We start from the raw sequence: 17862 nt of genomic DNA on the forward strand, positions 1-17862 counted from the left end.
AGGGGCATGCTTTAGTTAGTAAAGTCCTAAAGCAGACAGACAAATAGGGTTCTTCTTGGGGATGTCTCCTCCCCAAACTGAAGGCTTCTACTTGGCTCCCAAAGTCCCAATCTCAAAGAAAGTTCTGTTGGGGTCTGTTCTCCCCATTAGCTTCCAGTCCCTGGTTCCAAGTCCTGAGGGGCAGCTGGGCAATAAAGCCAACAGGGTGGGGTCCCTGGGGGTCCAGGGCACTTCCCCTACCCCAACAAAAACAAACCCACCCCTCCCTCCAGGATCCCAAGCAGCCCAAGGGGGAGGCAGCAGAAAGGCACACTTAGCCCCTTGCTGCAAAGTTTCTAGCTTGCCCCAGGGCTGAATTCCAAGCCCCCTGGCTTCCTGGTTGTCTGGCTCTGGCTGGCCTCTCCTGGCTTCTGCCGGAATCTCAATTTCGATGCAGGTGATTCTCCACCTTTTTGCTTACTTCAGAGTTCTCTGCTCCAGCTGGGGAAGACAGGGAAAAAGCACACTCAGCGTCTTGCTGCAAAGTTTCCATCATGCCCCAGGGCTGAACTCCAAGCTCCTGGGTTCCTTGTCCTCCAGCTCCATCTGGCCTCTCTTGGCTTCTGCTGGAATCCTGATGCAGGCAGCTCACAACTCTCACCTTTCCAAACTTCTCACATAGGCAGTTTTCCTTGCCACCATCTTCTGCTTCTCTCTCCTCACCAGTGATTCCCAATCCTGTCGATTTTGCAGGGGTGTTATTCTCCGCTCCTGTTTCAAAACTTGTCATACAATATAATCTCAAGGCATTCACTCAATCAGCACAGTCTTCCAGAGCCAGGCTTATCAGCTTAAGCCCTAGAAAGAAGGGATTATCTCCCAGGGCCCCTACTGTGGGCCCCTGGGAAACAACTCCCAGCACTTCCACCAGCCTGTTTTCCTTCAGGCCTTTGTTGGTCCTGGGGCTCCACAGAACCACAGCCACCACAAGCACAAAGAGCAATCCAAAAACTGGGAAACATTCAGTCACCCCAGTACCCCAAAACGCCATACTTTCATTTTAAAATGCAGATCCTGCCGAGTTACACCATTTGTTTTAACAATCCGGCTAGCAGCTGCTGTGAGGGTGAAAGACCAACACAAGCCCAACAACAAGAATGCTGCCAAAGCCCAGGTTCTTTTGATCTGCTTTATTAAGGAAAGCAGCGTTAAGGGGTTGACAAGCTTACTTTAATTCAGCATACAAATACCATTCACTTAGTTCAGGCGAAAAAGCCAGTACCCTGAACTTTGGAGCAAAATACAAACAAATTACAGACAGACCAAATACAATTCATAGTTACCAACATCTAAGTTCAGCCCGGGAGGTCATAGCAAGGGCTGGCCCAGAGTCACGCTCGCCCCATGGCTGTGGTAAGCGCTCCGGAAAAGAGAGAGCCAACCCTTGGTTTTATATCTTTTTAAGGGTCAAGGGTGAGTCACACATACAACTCACCCACGTGACCTGAAATCATCACAAAGAGGCGACTTAAACCCACGTGGCCTAAAAGCCTCTGATGTCCCAAACATATCACTCAAACTCATGTGTAAACTAGGCCCTCCCTTAGCCCCATCTGGGGCCCCACTTTGGTTACCAATTCACACCCACATAGGTTTAGCACCTAACTGGGGTTTGGGCCTGGGGCTTAGCACCTACTAAGACTTAAAGACAATTATTTTAAAACAGTAAGGAAGTCCCAACTCAATTGATATTACAGTCACATACCATAATTTGTTCAGGCATTTTCTTTTTATCTTTTTAGTTTTTCAAATCATGAACGTTTTTGTATATATGGATCTTGCTTTTAATAACCTCCTTTGAACATAGGGGAATCTATAAGTCAGAAGGTATAAATAGTAAGTAACTTTTCTATCATAGGTCCAAATTCTTTTCCAGAAAGGTTGGACCAATTCACATATCCACCAACGATGAATTAGCATATGTACTACAATATAAAATCTTGTACCAACTAAAGCTGAAAGGCTATGGTAAAAAGTTCTTTTTCTCCACAAAAATAGTGGCTGATAATTTGAGATCCCATAATGTATGCAGGAATCTGAAATCTAAGTTAGGGTCAAATTACGTGAGAGTTTGTCTTATATAATAGCTCTTTTGTTACAGCGTTAGTAAAGTAACATTTAGATCATGTTTCAGTCACAGTATTCTGGTATCAGTGACCTGATTAAAAGTGAAATAACCAGTATGGACTCTTAAATATTACAATACTTGCCACAACGATGGGGAACAGATGTATGTTAACTTCAGTCACAAACTGAACCAGAGTCACGTGAGAAGTTTTCAAATAATGGCTAGAGGAAGAAAAGGGAAGCAGCACTCTGAGCTTCCTGACAGCAGGAACTGCCTGGTTTTGTTTTCTTTTTTTCTTTGATTCCACTTACCACAGCACCTGGTACATAGGCTCTTATTAAATGTTTCTGGTTAGTGATGCTGTTGGCAATGACAGTGACAATGATGATGACTCTTTGCTGCTTATTGGCTTGATTTCAACAACAGAAAGATCTGCTGGCTTTCTGGAGGATGTGTATGGGATGTTACAGAGAGAGCCCTCGTGAAGAATTTGAAACCTTTAAGTCATTACCCACTTCCAGTGATTGATGTAGAGATGATCACAGCAGCATGCAACCCTTCATTTTATCGATGAAGAGCTTGAGCTTGTGGGAGGTTGAATGATTTGCTCAAGGTCACACAGGAAGTCAAAGGACCTCTTCAGAGTCATTGCCCTTTCTACTGCATCTTATTTAGAAAGGTGGTGTGGTTCAGTGGAAAGCATGGTGATTTTTGGAATTGGAGGAACCAGGTTAAAGTCTGTACTCTGGGATGTTAGGTAAATCCATTAACTTCTCTGGGCAGTAGTTTCCTTACCTGTAAAGGGAACATGTTAGACTAGTTGACGTTAAAGTCTCTTAGAGCTCTACATCTGTGGCAAATGATGTTTTCATCATTTAGTCAGCTGAAGGTAGCAGATACAGAAGAGAGGCAGATTTGAGCAGTGAACAGCTGGCCAAGAAGATGGTGTCTGGGAATGGGACTTGGATTTCTAGATCTCATCTTAGCAATTAGGGGATCTTGGCAAAGGATGTGGAGTATCTAAACATTGAAAACATATATATTTGGAGACTTGTGAATCTAATGAAGATGGCTTTAACTCAAAAGGGAGGGAGAAAACTACCCACATAGATTTGACAAGCTCAATACTACAGAAAAAATTGGGTACAACATAGGAAGACCAATAGCAGAAGAGGACTGGTAATTCACAGGAGACAGCCAAAAAGGGAGTCATTTATAAAATCCATGGCTTCATACCTACACGTTCAAAGCATGGGCAATTAAACAGTTAACCAGCGATTCTGTTGCAAGGAAGCAACAGGAATATTACTGAGACATGGTGGGATTTGGAATCAGAGAATTTGAGTTCAAATCTCAGTCTGGTATTTCCTGTAACCTTAGGCAGGGCACTTATCTTTGCCTCATGTTACTTTTTGTAAAATAATGGGTTGGACTAGATAGTGACCTACAAGTTCCCTTCCAATTCTAAATCTATGATCTATACCTCCCTCTCATACTTATGAAGTTGATTTATTCCAATTAAATTCCTCTTAATTAGTTTTGCCCAATGTTCTGCCCTGTCAAGATCATTTGAGTCCCATATTTGTCATCAAATATGTCAGTTTTTCCTCCTAGCTTGTGTCATTTGCAGATTTTGAAATTATACCATTTATTCTTTTATTCATGTTATCAATGGAAAATGTTAAACATCACAGGGCCAAGCACAGATTCTTGACACATTCTACTGGGTACCTTCCAAGATGCTATCAAACTCTTTTGAATTCACAGCTCCTTGAGGCTGGCTGTTCAACCACCTCCAAATTTATCTAATTATGCTATTGTCTGGCCAACATCTTTCTGTCTTTTCCATGTGAATATCACAAGAGACTTTATCAGATTATTATGAAGCTATAGAGTAGGTATAGAAGCAGATAACAAATCTTGTACAGAAGCATGATATCATAGTAATGGTGGACTTCAGTTATTTTGATGTTGACTGTAACTCTTTGTCAAAAGCAGAGCAAGTGATAAATTTTTGACTTAAGTGATAGTTTCATACTTCTGAGGATAGGGCAAATGACAGAGAAATTATAATTGTACCCAGTTCTTAACCCATGAAGAGGAAAACTGACCATTGAATAAAAAATAAGAAGGTAGGAATTGGGAGCAAATGACTACTCAATTATAAATTGTATAGAAAAGGTTCAGAGCTGGTTCTGATTTGACATGGATCTGACATGGAAACTAGGGGGCACAAGGTTTACAGTGCTTGAGTTGAAGTTAAGAAGACCTGAATTTGAATGTGACTTCAGATATTTATTGGCTGTATGACCACAGACAAGTCACCTAATCTCCCTCAATCTTAGTTTTCTCTATCTTTAAAATAGAGGTAATAATAACACCTACCTCAAAATACCCACCTACCTGAGTTGTGGTGAGGATCAAGTGATATGTGTAAAGTACTTTGCAGTACTAAAGTACTGTGTAAATATTAGTTAGTATTATTATCCTAGATTTTGGTGACATAGACTTTAAAAGATTCGGATAAGCTAGGCTGGATCCAATTTTTGTAGGGGAAGTTAATCCAACAGGAATAAGAAATTTGACAAAACAGGCAGAAATGAGGAGGGAAAAAAATCTGTCTGAAGACCAGTGTGGGTATCCAGGGAACTCACCCACAAATTCAGGTTTTAAAAATCTGGAAGCAAGGGTAAGTAATTGAAAATGAATATAAAAGAATCGTGCATTCCTATAAAAATTCTTAGGAGTGCTAAAGCTCAAAGTGAGCTTCAAGCTGGCAGTTAATGTTAAGAACAAGAAAAATGGTTTTTTAGCTACATCAGTAGGTAGAAAAGAATCAAATATAAACTTCTCTGACATTTAAAGCTCTTCACAATCTGCCTCCTTCTTGTATTTCCAGTTCTTACGCAGTATTCTTCTCTAAGAATCCTACAGTCCAGCCATACTAGCTTAGTTATTTGAACTTCAGTATCATGATTCTCTATCTCTTGTCTCCATGCCTTTTCACCAACAGCTCCACATGCCTGGAATACTGTATCAGTAAGGCAATGATAACAATGTAGATAGTAATTGTCAAAATGCCTATGTAGTTCTGTATCACAAAGTATACGAGACTCTCCATAAAGAAGGTAAAAGAAGTATAATATTTTATTCAGACACCAGAGAACCATATCCCATAACCAAATGCCCAGCTCCCATGCTTCATCATAATAGCAAGGAACCTAAAACATTGAATACAGAATATCACAATGTGGAGCCACACCATCCCAAAACCTCCCTGACCCCCATCCTGGGGTCATCCTCAAAACAAACTCAAAGTACAGCTAAGTCAGCCTGTTCAGTTCTAACAATCACAAGGGTGGCCATTAGCAGCCATAGCATCTTTCTCTCTGTCAGCATTTCCTGTGACATAACTTCCTTTTCCTGTAAGGAAGCTCCTCCCACCACGTAACTTAGGCTTCCTGTGAAGTAAGCAGGTCACACGGCCTATTAATGGATGGGAAAGATTTTCAAATCTATTTGCTGCTACAAATACTGTCTCTCCTCCTTTCTGAGTCACCCTGTTAGTGCCTTCCCTTCTTTTTTTTAATAGTTTTTTTTTTGGAGAGGGGAAAGCAGGGCAATTGGGGTTAAGTGACTTGCCCAAGGTCACACAGCTAGTAAGTATGTCAAGTGTCTGAAGCTGGATTTGATTTCAGGTCCTCCTGACTCCAGTGCCAGCGCTCTACTTACTATGCCACCTAGCTGCCCCCAGTGCCTTCCCTTCTAAGCTTACTTTGTATCTTATTTTTATGTATCTTTATACGTATGTATATGTACATATTTTCTTTATTATCAGAATGTAAGCTTCTTGAGGGCAGGGACACTTTGTGCTTTTCCTATGTATCTCCAGCACTTAGCGTAGTTCATGGCCTATAGTAAGTGCTTAATAAATTTGCTTGATTGAAAAAAGGGGTATGACCACTAAACTCAACTCTTTATTTTTTTCCTCTTTTTTCTTCCAAAGAGAATGATCTTTGGAACTTCAGTAAATGTTTTTAAGTGCCTGCCATCTGCCAAGTACTCTGCTTGGCACTGGGGGTACAAAGACAAAACCCAAACTCTTCCCAGCCTAACATTTTGCTCGGAGTTGAGAGGAGCCACATATGCGTGTATAAGTCAATAGAAAAACAAAATATATGCAGCATACTTTGGAAGGGAAGGCACCTAAATCCATGCCTCTTATAGCAAGTGACACCTGAGCTAAACTTTGAAGAAATCAAGCTTCTGAGAGATGGAGAAGATAGGAGGGGATGCATGCCAAGCATAGGCTACAGCTTGTACAAGGGCTCAGGGATGGGAGATGGATGTTTCTGGGAAACAGCAGGTGGCCATTTTGGTTGATAGAAACCAGCAAGGAATAAAAATTTGAGATAAGTAGGAATGGTTGAATATCATCTTGCTGACTTAAGTGAGTTCTTCAACAGGCCTAAATGAAGTATGTCCTAGAACATTCATTGCTGAAACACTTTCTGTGGTCTTGGAGAGGGGACTTCAGTAAGCCCCATTTTCCTAAAAGGGAAGGAGGTGGAGTCTATAAGCTGTACATAAGTGAGTTTGAGTAATATTCCTAGAAAAATCTAAATCATTTTATGGCTTGTGAGTACTTAGAAGTGAAAGCTGTTTTTCTTTATAAAATAATAATAACCAGGCATGACACTATATGCCTGTAATCCATAGAGGCTACAGCTGGCAGATTTTCTTGAGCTTCAGCATTCTGAGATGTATTGGCCAATCCCATTGGATGTCACCAGCATAAGTATGGTGAGCCTCTGGGAGGATTATCTGAAGAGGAGAGAACTGATCCAAGTCTCATAGCCAGCATGTCAAAGCTCCTGTGCCCATCAGTAGTGGAATTGGGATTGTGAGTAACCCCTATGCTCTTAGACTGTGTGAAATAGGGAGGACTAATCTTAAAAATAAAAATTCAAAACTTACTTTTATGAGCCTAACAACCATCAGCAAACATTACATATGTTTCATATGTAAAAAAAAATAAGAGATTTTATGTGACACTATAAACTTCTATACATTTTGTCTTTTATTTCACTATGTGAAGCTTGTTTTTCTTTTATTATTCAAATTTAACATGGCAGTTGCATCAGTCTTGCTTGTCTGTGAACTTCCTTTTGCTCTCTTTTTTTTAAATGATTGACATTCATTCTTTTTTCTAAAATTAATGTTATCATTACACTACCTCTCTCCCTCCCCCAAGAAAAGAGAAGCATAACATCCAAAATAAAGGCGATAATAAGGAGAGTTTTGCAGTAATCTGCAAAATATGTATTGTTTTTATAAAATGTGAATTTTACTGAGAAGGAAATAAACTGTATGAAATTGTTTTTCCTTCCCCAAAATAGCAGTAATATCTTATTACTCCTAGATGAATCACAAAGTGCTTATTTGCAAGTTCACTAGTTAGGTTTACAAATCAAGATAGGGCATGTTGAAAGATGGAATAACAAAGAGATCTATTCTCACTCTTGAAATTGGCTTCAAGACCTTAAAGGAACATATGATGTAAGGCTATGACAAGTTCCTGGTACAGTCAGTGTATAGCCCCAGTAAACCACAACAAGCGCTTAGTGGCGCGTAACCAGGTCTGTGCTGTCACTCATTTTGCGCTCATTTGATCCAAAGTCCACAGCAGTGTTGGTAGTTCTGCCACAGCCATATGTCTTTATTTATGTTGAAAATATAGACTATATTCTGTGTTTTCCTTCTCAAAGAGAAGGCAAAGTGGCTCAAGGAATGTCTCTTTACTCCTTAGGGTTATACAGGCAAATTGAACCCAAAAAGTGGAAGAAAGACTTCAGTGTGGAGATAAAGTATCTGAAGAGGCAGAAGGAAAACCTGATCTGTGTCAGGAAATTGGAGGGTGGGATAATGTGATATGTAGGAGAAATAGGAAGAAAAAGTCTGAACACTAGGGCTAAGCAACAGTTTTGAGGCTTTTTTTGAGGAAGAAGTGGTGGTTTTCAGTGCTACACTGGTAGAGGGAGTTTCCTTATTGGTAGTTCTCATATCAGAGACATCACCGTTCTGTTTCCACCGAAAATTAACTATGTAGTTAAAGGTCAGATTTTTAGATGATAACCCTAGGAGAGAGAGGTGTAACACATTAGATAGAGCTAGTGGGTTCTCATTCGTTGGAATGCTTCATGCAAAGTGTGTCTGACTGGGGTAGGGGGGGATTCTTGTCAAGAAAGAGCTTTTACTAAATGGCCTCTTGAAGTCCTTTCTATTACATAAATGGGCGTGTGTAAATTGGTGCAAATTTTTTTCTTTTTTTCTTTATTTTATGGTTACCCTTTGATCTTACATCATAGTCATTTTCAGTTAATTTCCTCTTTCCCATTCCCATTGAACCCTTCCTTGTATCAAAGAAAACTAAGCAAAATCAGCCAAAACAGACTGTCCATCTGACTGTATAATTGCTTTCCAACATTTATAGTCCCTGCTTCCTTACTGAGAGGAAGAAGGTGTGGAAAAGTTCTCACTTTCCTTACATAGTTCCAGAAGGATTTTCAGAGTTGTTGAACCAATTCACAGGTTACCCAACACTGTTGTAATGGCAGTAAGGTTTTTAGAGAATCATTTGGCTACATTTATACAGGAATTTCATGTATATGACACCATTATTAGGACTAGCTGAAGGATATTATTAACCAGAAAAGAAAGACTTACCTATACCAGAATAGCCGTAGATTCTACTGGTGAGGTATTGGTAAGAGCAACCTTTATTGGTAACTTATTGGTAAGAGCATGAATCTGGAAAGAACACATCTACTTGTTAGGTAATAGCTGGATAGATTGTGACCTGGCAATGCAGTGTAACATTTTCAATGTAACAGACAGTTATGAAGCACCTTCCCTGTAGAAGGCACTCTTTCTGGGCCTCGAGGAGCTTATGTTTTACTAGGGAAGAGGGAATATACATGGATGAGTAAAGATAGTACAGAGTGATTTGGGGAGGGGGAAAAACTTAGCTGAGTCAGAAAGACTTTGTATAAGGGTGGCACCTTTGTTGAACCTTGAAGAAAACAAGGATATTCATGAGGTGAAGGTGAGGCAGACTGTGCAGAAGCACAAGCAGGAGATAACATGTGGGGTTAAGGGGAACAGTTAACTGTCTAGTTTGGCTAGAACACAAAGTATGTGGAGAGTTGTAATAAAATTCTAAGTTGAGGAATTTGTATTTTATCATACTGGGAAAAAGATTTTTGATGAGAGCATTGACCCAATGACAGACCAGTGCTTTTTAAATTTTTTAAAAATTTATTTATTTTTAGTTTTCAACATTCAGTTCCACAAGTTTTTGAGTTTTAAATTTTCTCCACCTCCCTCCCTTCCCACCTCCCCAAGACAGCATGCAATTTAAGTTCTACATACACATTCATATTAAACATTTTCACATTAGTCATGTTATGAAAAAGAATTAGAACCAATGGGATTAAACATAAGAAAGAAGAAACAAAACAAAGTGAAACAAAAAAAGAGAGAGCAAATAGTATGCTTCCACCTGCATTCAGACTCCATAGTTCTTTTACTGGATGTTGACAGCACTTTCCATCATGAGCCTTTCGGAATTGTCTTAGAACCTTGCATTGCTGAGAAGAGCTAAGTCATCTATCAAAGTCATCACACAGTGTGGCTGTAACTGTGTACAAAATTCTCTTCAGCCCCCTCAGTGTCAGTTCATATAAGTCTTTCCAGGTTTTTCTGAAGTCTGTGTTATCATTTCTTATAGCACAGTAGTATTCCATTACGTAGGTATACCACAACTTGCTCAGCCATTCCCCAGTTGATGGGCATCCCCTCAATTTCCAATTCTTTGCCACCACAAAAAGAGCTGCTATAAATATTTTTATACATGTGGGTCCTTTTCTCGTTTTTATGATCTCTTTTGGGTACAGCCCTAGAAGTGTTATTGCTGGGTCAAAAGGTATGCACATTTTTTATAGCCCTTTGGGCATAGTTCTAAATTGCTCTCTGAAATGGTTGGATCAGTTCACAACTCCACCAAGAATGCATTAGTATTCCAATTTTCCCACATCTTCTCCAGCATTTATAATTTTCCTGTTTTGTCATGTTAGCCAGTCTGACAGGTGTGATGTGGTACCTCAGAGTTGTTTTGATTTGTGTTTCTCCAATAGTGATTTAGAGCATTTTTATATGACTACAGATAGCTTTAATTTCTTCCCCTGAAAACTGCCTATTCATATCCTTTGACCATTTATCAATTGGGGGATGACTTGTATTATAAATTTGACTCAGTTTTCTCTATATTTTAGAAATGAGGTCTTTATCAGAGACACTGGCTGTAAAAAGTCTTTCCCAGTTTTCTGCTTCCCTCCTAATCTTGTTTGCTTTGGCTTGGTTTGTGCAAAAACTTTTCAATTTAATGTAATCAAAATTATCCATTTTGCATTTCATAATGTTCTCTATCTCTTGTTTGGTCATAAATTCTTCTGTTCTCCATAAATCTGATAGGTAAACTATTCCTTGCTCTCCCAGTTTGCTTATGGTATCACCCTTTATGTCTAAATCATGTACCCATTTTGACCTTATCTTTGTTTATGGTGTAAGATGTTGGTCTATGCCTAGTTTCTACCATACTATTTTCCAGTTTTTCCAGAAGTTTTTGTCAAATAGTGAGTTCTTATCCCAGAAGCTGAGGTCTTTGGGTTTATGAAATAGTAGATTACTATAGTCACTGCCTATATATTTTTTTGTTTTGTGTACCTAACCTATTCCACTGACCCACCACTGTATTTCTTAGCAAGTACCAAGTAGTTTTGATGATTGCTGCTTTATAATAAAATATAAGATACCAGTGCTTTTTTAAAAAATTAATTTTTTAATATATAAATTTACAATAAATAAAATAAGTGTTTCCATATACAAAGCGAAACAGATTTGACATGAAGCTGCTTGTTATGCATAGCTTTTCCTTTTAAGTACATAATAAAATTCAAGTTGTACCCTTCAAATCTGTCCCTCTTGGCTTTGTTTCTTTCTGTCCTGTTCATTTCTGTGCTTAAAAAAATATACTTTAATGACCCTACTTTTTTTTTTTCCTTCAACCCTGTCCCTCTTGGTTTTGTTCTAATCCCTACTTGAAAACAGTTATCTTGAGTCTTCTCTTCAGGATAAGCATCTCTAGTTCCTTCAGTAAATTTTCATATGACATAGATTTAGAGTCCTTGATCAGGATCTGGTTGCCCTCTTCAGAACACTAGTTTATCATTGTCCTTCTAAAATAGTGTTGCCTAAAACTAAATACCATAGATGGGGTTTGATCAGGGCAAAATACAGTGAGACACTTTGCTAATTACTCAAAACTTAAGCCCCTCTTTTTATGTCTCTTATTTTAAAAAAATTTTGTTTTGAACAGCCAAAATCTTCCTTCTTACTCTCCTACTCCAGTCTCCACCCCACCCCAGTTGAGAACACAAGAAAAACAAAACCCATTACAAAGCTGTACAATTAACCAAAACAAATTTCCACATTGGCCATAGATATCTAAAAAGATTTGTCTCATTCTGAATTCCGAGTCCTTCACCTTTTTCTCAGGAGGTGCAAAGTATGTTTAATTATTCGATCTCAGGAATTTGATTGGTCATTACACCTAAGAGTTCAGCACAATAGTATTACATCTCATTTATATACTGTAACTTACTAATCAGTTCCTTAATTTGTGGTTACCCCCTTCAGATTCCAACTTTTTGCCACCTCAAACAGTTATATAAATATTTTTGTACATCCTTAGAGTTTACTTTGCTTAGGACTAATCCCTCCCTTAGTCTGCCTTCCCTCTAATTCCCCCTTCTCCCTCTACCCTTTTCGCTTCTGTTTTTCTGTTGAATGAAATTTGTTTCTGTACTCCACCCAGTTCAAATTAGAGTGAAGTTCAAGAGCTTCCTCCCTTGTTTGTAGAGATGTTTACTTTCATACCCCAATTATATGAGATAATTTTTCCAAAATTTTCTTTCTTTTCCTCCTCCAGTGTATTCCTTTTTCCCATTCTTAAGATCATCAAAACAGAACAGAACCACTCACAGGCCTTGTCTAATTGCACTCTTGTGACAACTGATGGTGATAGGGTTCAGAGGGGACACACATCATTTCTGCATTTTTACGTTGCCATCAATTCATGTAAGTCTTTCCAGGTTTTTCTGAAATCATCCTGCTTGTCATTTCTTATAGCACAATAATATTCCATCACAATCATATACCATAGCTTGTTTAACCATTACCCAATTGATGGACATCTCCTCAATGTCCAATTCTTAGCCACCACAAAAATAGCTTCTATAAATATTTTTGTACAAAGAGATCCTTCCCAGCGCACCCCCCTCCCTTTTAAAAATGATGGCAACGTAAAGTGAGTAGAACCAGAAGAATGTTGTATACAGTAAATAGCTTGTATGATGAATTGTGAATAACTTAGCTATTCTCAGCAATATAATGATCCAAGACAACTCAAAAGATTAATGATTAAGTATACTATATGCCTTAGAGAAAGAACTAATAATATCTGAATAGACTGAAGCATGTTATTTTTCACTTTTTTTTGAGTCTTCTTATATACAAACTTAAAAAATGTTTAAAAAACTGTTTTCAACATGTAATTGGGGAAAAACAAAATACTATATGAAAATGCAGAATCTTTTTCTATTGTCTTACCTTATGTAGAGCAACCAAATTGGACATTGTGCACCTTGGCTCCCTGTCAGAAATACCAGGTTTTGCTCTAAGTCTTGTATTAAGTACAGTTAAGTAAGAATTGCTCAGTGTCAGTTTTTTTCCACTGGTGTGCTGTTTTCAAGCCATATTTTTGTCACTGGTAATAATCAAGAGAGCGCTCTCATCTTTGCCTGTTAAAATCTTCCATGAGGCTTACAGGTTCTAGCTGCTCCGTGAAGTTTTCCCTGATTTCTCCTCAGTGTTACCTTAAATTTTCTTACAGCTCTTTGGCCCCACCACATCCTAATTTTGTACATGGCTTATCTCTCTTTACTAGCAGATTGTAAAGCTCTTGAGATGAGGGACATAGTTTTTAGCTTCCTTTTGTAGCTCAGCACCTAGAACAGGTGCTTTTCGTTTAGTAGGCACCTTAACCTTTTATTGAGATGAATTGAGCCTAAATCTTTAGCATAGGATTACTACAGTTCCCTCAGCCCCTCCTAGTTAATGGGGAGGGGGGAAGAGATTGTTAAAGGAGCAAGAATAGTAAGCTTCATATTTCCTTTTATTATTTTCAAAGTTGTCTTTTAAAAACCTCACCAATAAATTTACAGGGAAGAGTAGAGCTTGGAGGTTCCCAAAGATTCATAGGTGGCCTAAAAGCCAGGGTAGCAAAACAGTGTATAACTAATTTAAAATTTCTCTATAGAGGTGGTTGTTTAGGGGAAATGAGGAATAATAACAGCATCTTGTGTAAAAAGTGCTGGCAATATGGAAAATGGAGGAGGCAATACAGTGTAGAGCATTGGCCTTGAAGCACCAGCCAAGGCACTTTTTCCTTTTGAATCTCAGGTTTCTCATATATGTGTGTGTGTGTGTATATATATATATATATATAGATATATATAGATATATAGATATAGATATAGATATATAGATATATATAGCTATATATATATAAAATTGAGACTCATTTATGCCTCTTCTGTAAAAGTTATATCTGTGTCTGGATTATAAAAGAAGTTATAATCCTAACATATATATATATATATATATATAGACATATATATACACACACACACTCTTATGAGGGCCTTTTCTGATTAGACTAGGGAAATCTTTATAATTATTTTTGTTCTGTCAAGTAGGAACTATACTTCTAGTTCTTCCCACTTCAGACATCTTACAAACCTCAAAACAAACTTACCTCAACTTCTGAATGACTCACAAAAGTATCCCAAGAAAATTCAGAAGCTAGGATAAAGAGAGGATATAGGAGGGGCATGAGACATAAGGAGTATTTATATACATCTCATTCCCTCCCCTATGAAATTTTGACTAATTGTTTTTACTTGCTCATTCCAAAGAGAAGCTATTTTATATCTAGACTCAGTGGGTTCAGATTGTAATTTCATCAGATATGGTAATTTTTAGATAAATTGTTCCTGCACAACACAGGTTCCATGGAATTTATGAAGGAATTTTTTTTCTGCAGTGCTTAAGTAAACTTTAGTCCAGTTCCTACCAGAATTATTCTAGATTTTCAATGAGTTCAAATTAATTAGGCAAACATATTGGTGTTTTAAGAAAGGAGGGAAAAAGTTTAGTTGTTTTATTGAAATAACTATTTTCACGTTTAGTTAAAGAAGTAGCTGGACTTCAAAAATGGCAAGTTAGCCTCTCTTTACTAATTAAAAAAAATGGCAGTGATTTCTCTCATTCCCTCCTCCAAAAGAAGATAATGAAATTTTTCACAAATAACTTTGATGAAACTTTTAAAACTAAATTTAATGTAAATAAAATGTTGACTTGCCCAGTAGCATACATATCAGCAAAACAATGTTTCTCATACTTAGGAACTTTACTTTTGTCATGACCAAAGCAAATTAAGATAATAGTCTTTTAACATTTTTTCTACTCATCTGCTATTTTAATAAAGTTATAGAAGGTAGCAATATTTTTAAAAAAAGTTTGACAAGACAGCTTTTAGGGAAGCTTCAGAACCTAAAGGAATCAAATAATCAGCAAGCACTTAATAATGCTGTTGTGTGCTTGGCATTGTGTTAGGGACAGGGGAGACCAAAGAAGTAGAAGACATTGTCTCTCCCTTCAAGGAGTTTATAAACTTATTTTTGTACAATATCCCAATACTTTGATAAGACTTTTGGCTTAAGTATTCATTCAGAAGTTTTTAAAGGGCATTTTTAATAAAAGATTACATGAAATGTCTATATTTGGACAGGATCAAATATTGTGAAATTAATATTTTCGTCCTCAGATACTGACGTGATACTTAGTGTTCAAGTGAATGCTCTTAACTTCCCTATTTTTAGTTTCTTAAATCTTAATATATTTCTTTTAATTAAACAAAAGATTCATAATTTTTTATTAGATTAAATACATGGCACAAGGCTAGAAGAATTGCCTGGTCTATATCTTTGCCATTCCCAGGGCTGTTCCTAATAAAACCAGGACAAATGGTTCAGGATTTCCAGGGAAGTAGGTTGCGCACAGCCTCCCTTGGTAACCTATTCCAGTTACTCTTTTTAGTTATCTTTTACCTAAATCCTTTCTGCTGGCTCCCATTGTTTTGCTCTTAGTAGAAGCAGAACATTTCAAACAGTTAAAGAAATAAAAATACCCTTTTCCCTTTTGAAATAAAATTTTCTGTTTTTCAATACAATCTAGTGATATTAATCCAAGATAATTTTGGATAAATTTGCTATATGGTCTCCCAACCCTGCAACCCACCCCCAACAAACCTGGATTAGACATTCCAGTTTTGCCATTTATTGAAATATTAATGTATTTAGAGCAGAAATGTCGTTTTTTAGGGAATCTAGAACAACAGCAAAGCTGAGGTCAAACTGCCATACAGGATGGACACCAAGGAAGCTGTGTTGGGAACAAAAAGAAATCAAAATAAGGTAGATGAAAAGTAGACAACAAGCACTGGCCTGTGGGGACATGGGAAAAAGGGAAGGGGAAAAGGGGAAGGAGGGAGGAGTGTGGTAATAATTCAGTTAGTAGAAAATAAAAGTTAGGAGACTTCTTAAGAAGAAAACCTAGAAGCAAAATAGTAAGTGGTGGCAAGTTGGATTTCAGTGGTGCCTTCCTTCAGAATTTAGAGAAATCACATTTACAAATTTCCCTGGACTGATTTGTAGCAAACTCCGTTTAACAGATTTACTTAAATTAAGTGAAAAGTGTGTTGGTGAAGGGGTCGGACAGTTCTGGGTTATGGTTTCATTTGTAAATTGTATAAAACTCACTAGTGAAACATGTTTTAGTAGTGACTAGATAGAAACAACACTCACCAGTTCATGATCATACTTAGGTAGTGGCCTTTCTTGTTTGGGAGAGAGGCTGTGATAAGGAACTCTCTAATTTTAAGTACTGAATGGGCATATTCAATACAACAGATGTTATTTCATCTTCTCTTCCCCTTCCTTTTCTATCCGTGATAGAATATTGTGTTTTTGTTCATAGCAACATGAACCGTGAAGACCGGAATGTGCTTCGTATGAAAGAAAGGGAAAGGCGAAATCAGGAAATTCATCAGGGTGAAGAAGCCTTCCCACCTAACTCTCCTCTCTTTGCTGAACCATACAAAGTTGTGAGTTTACCTCATTTTAAACTTGCATCAAAATAAAATGTAATGGTTCTGTATTATTATGGTTATTATTTTTTAACTTGAAAATTTGGTTCATGTTGTACTTTCTAGTCTGTCCCTAACTGGCTGTGTGATCTTGAACAAATCCCTTAACTCCTCTGAAATGGATTTCCTTTTCTGTAAAATGTTTTAGTTGGGCTAGGACAGTGATCCTTAATGGCCTTTATCGCTCTGAAACTTCCAACTTCTGTGCTTCTAGTAGCCTTTATTTTAATTTGCAACTGCATTTTATTGCTATATTTTTTAATTGTTCACAATAAATGTGGTATTATACCACACTAATTTTGGCCACAACAGACAAAACAGTTGCATGGAAACCAGTGTTTTCATTGATGTCTGTAGTATATTTCTTATTGAAACACAAATTTTAGACATTGCGTCTTAAGGTTTTCTGGTTTCTAAACTAGTTTTCTAAATCTCAAGGTACAGTGACTAATGAAACTTACTAATGAAAGAGTAAACTTAGGCAATATATTACATGAGAACATGTGACAGATGTTGATCTTGTTCTGAGTAACTGCACCCCTTAATTTTTATGCTGAATTTCTTGTAACAAAATTAAGAATATTTTCTGATATTTGATTTATAATTACATACAGTACTGACCTTGCTAACATTTTGACTTCTAAAAATTTTGAGAAACTTGAAATGGTCTTTATCATTGATTTCTTATTGGAGTTCCTTTAATTGCTTCTGATCTATTTTGTGACTGATTTCAAATCTATTTAGTGTATTATGACAGTAGTAATACTGTGACAATATATAATAATGACAAGCATCTCTTCTCTTGACCTTTATAGAAAACAGACCAGAAAATTTGGTACTTAAAAATCTAAAAACAACTCGATACAGGTTTTTCTAAATTTCATCTAGGCCTATTGGCATAGCCATTTATATTGCATAAATAAATTTTTTAAAAAATGTTGTACGTGGTCAAGGGCCAGGGAGAGGAAAAGGTCGAAGGAAGATAATTTTGATTAAAATTTTTTTTAAAGTACTCAGTTAAAACGAAGAGGCCTGAGGTAGCAATTTATAGTAGAGTCTGAACTCTGTGATACAATATAAAGAGCTGTATATTTGTTTCTCTCACATGTTACTAGCAATTACTTTTTAAGAACCCTGAAGTTATTATCGATGAGTGCCAGCATAAATATAAGTACTTTTATGTTCCTTTTGGTGGTGAGATAGTGTTAATTCTGTTTAGACAGTAACCAAGAAAATTTCCCCAAATTTTGTACATTATATCAGAACAAATGTAGTAAACAGGCCAATTCCCTTTTGTTGCTTCCTAAGTACATTTTTACATTGGTACATAATTGATATTAAAACTTAAGTGTATTTTAAAGTTAAATTT

The 17862-nt window shown here is 37.2% G+C and overlaps 1 protein-coding gene across 3 annotated transcripts in view; it reads left to right on the forward strand.

The window, feature by feature from the left end:
* AFF4 (AF4/FMR2 family member 4) overlaps nt 1–17862 on the forward strand; it is an 82399-nt gene that overhangs the window by 23654 nt on the left and 40883 nt on the right. For 2 of the 3 annotated variants that reach the window (XM_036748681.1, XM_036748683.1), the window contains exon 2: nt 16325–16451. In XM_036748681.1, coding sequence (XP_036604576.1) covers nt 16329–16451 — 123 coding nt within the window. In that variant the 5' untranslated portion in view covers nt 16325–16328. Of the gene's footprint in view, nt 1–15669; nt 15763–16324; nt 16452–17862 lie in introns of all 3 variants that reach the window. The other variant, XM_036748682.1, reaches the window with a different exon arrangement.

Source organism: Trichosurus vulpecula, chromosome 3 (genome assembly GCF_011100635.1).
Source record: "Trichosurus vulpecula isolate mTriVul1 chromosome 3, mTriVul1.pri, whole genome shotgun sequence".
Classification (NCBI taxonomy): Eukaryota; Metazoa; Chordata; class Mammalia; order Diprotodontia; family Phalangeridae; genus Trichosurus; species Trichosurus vulpecula.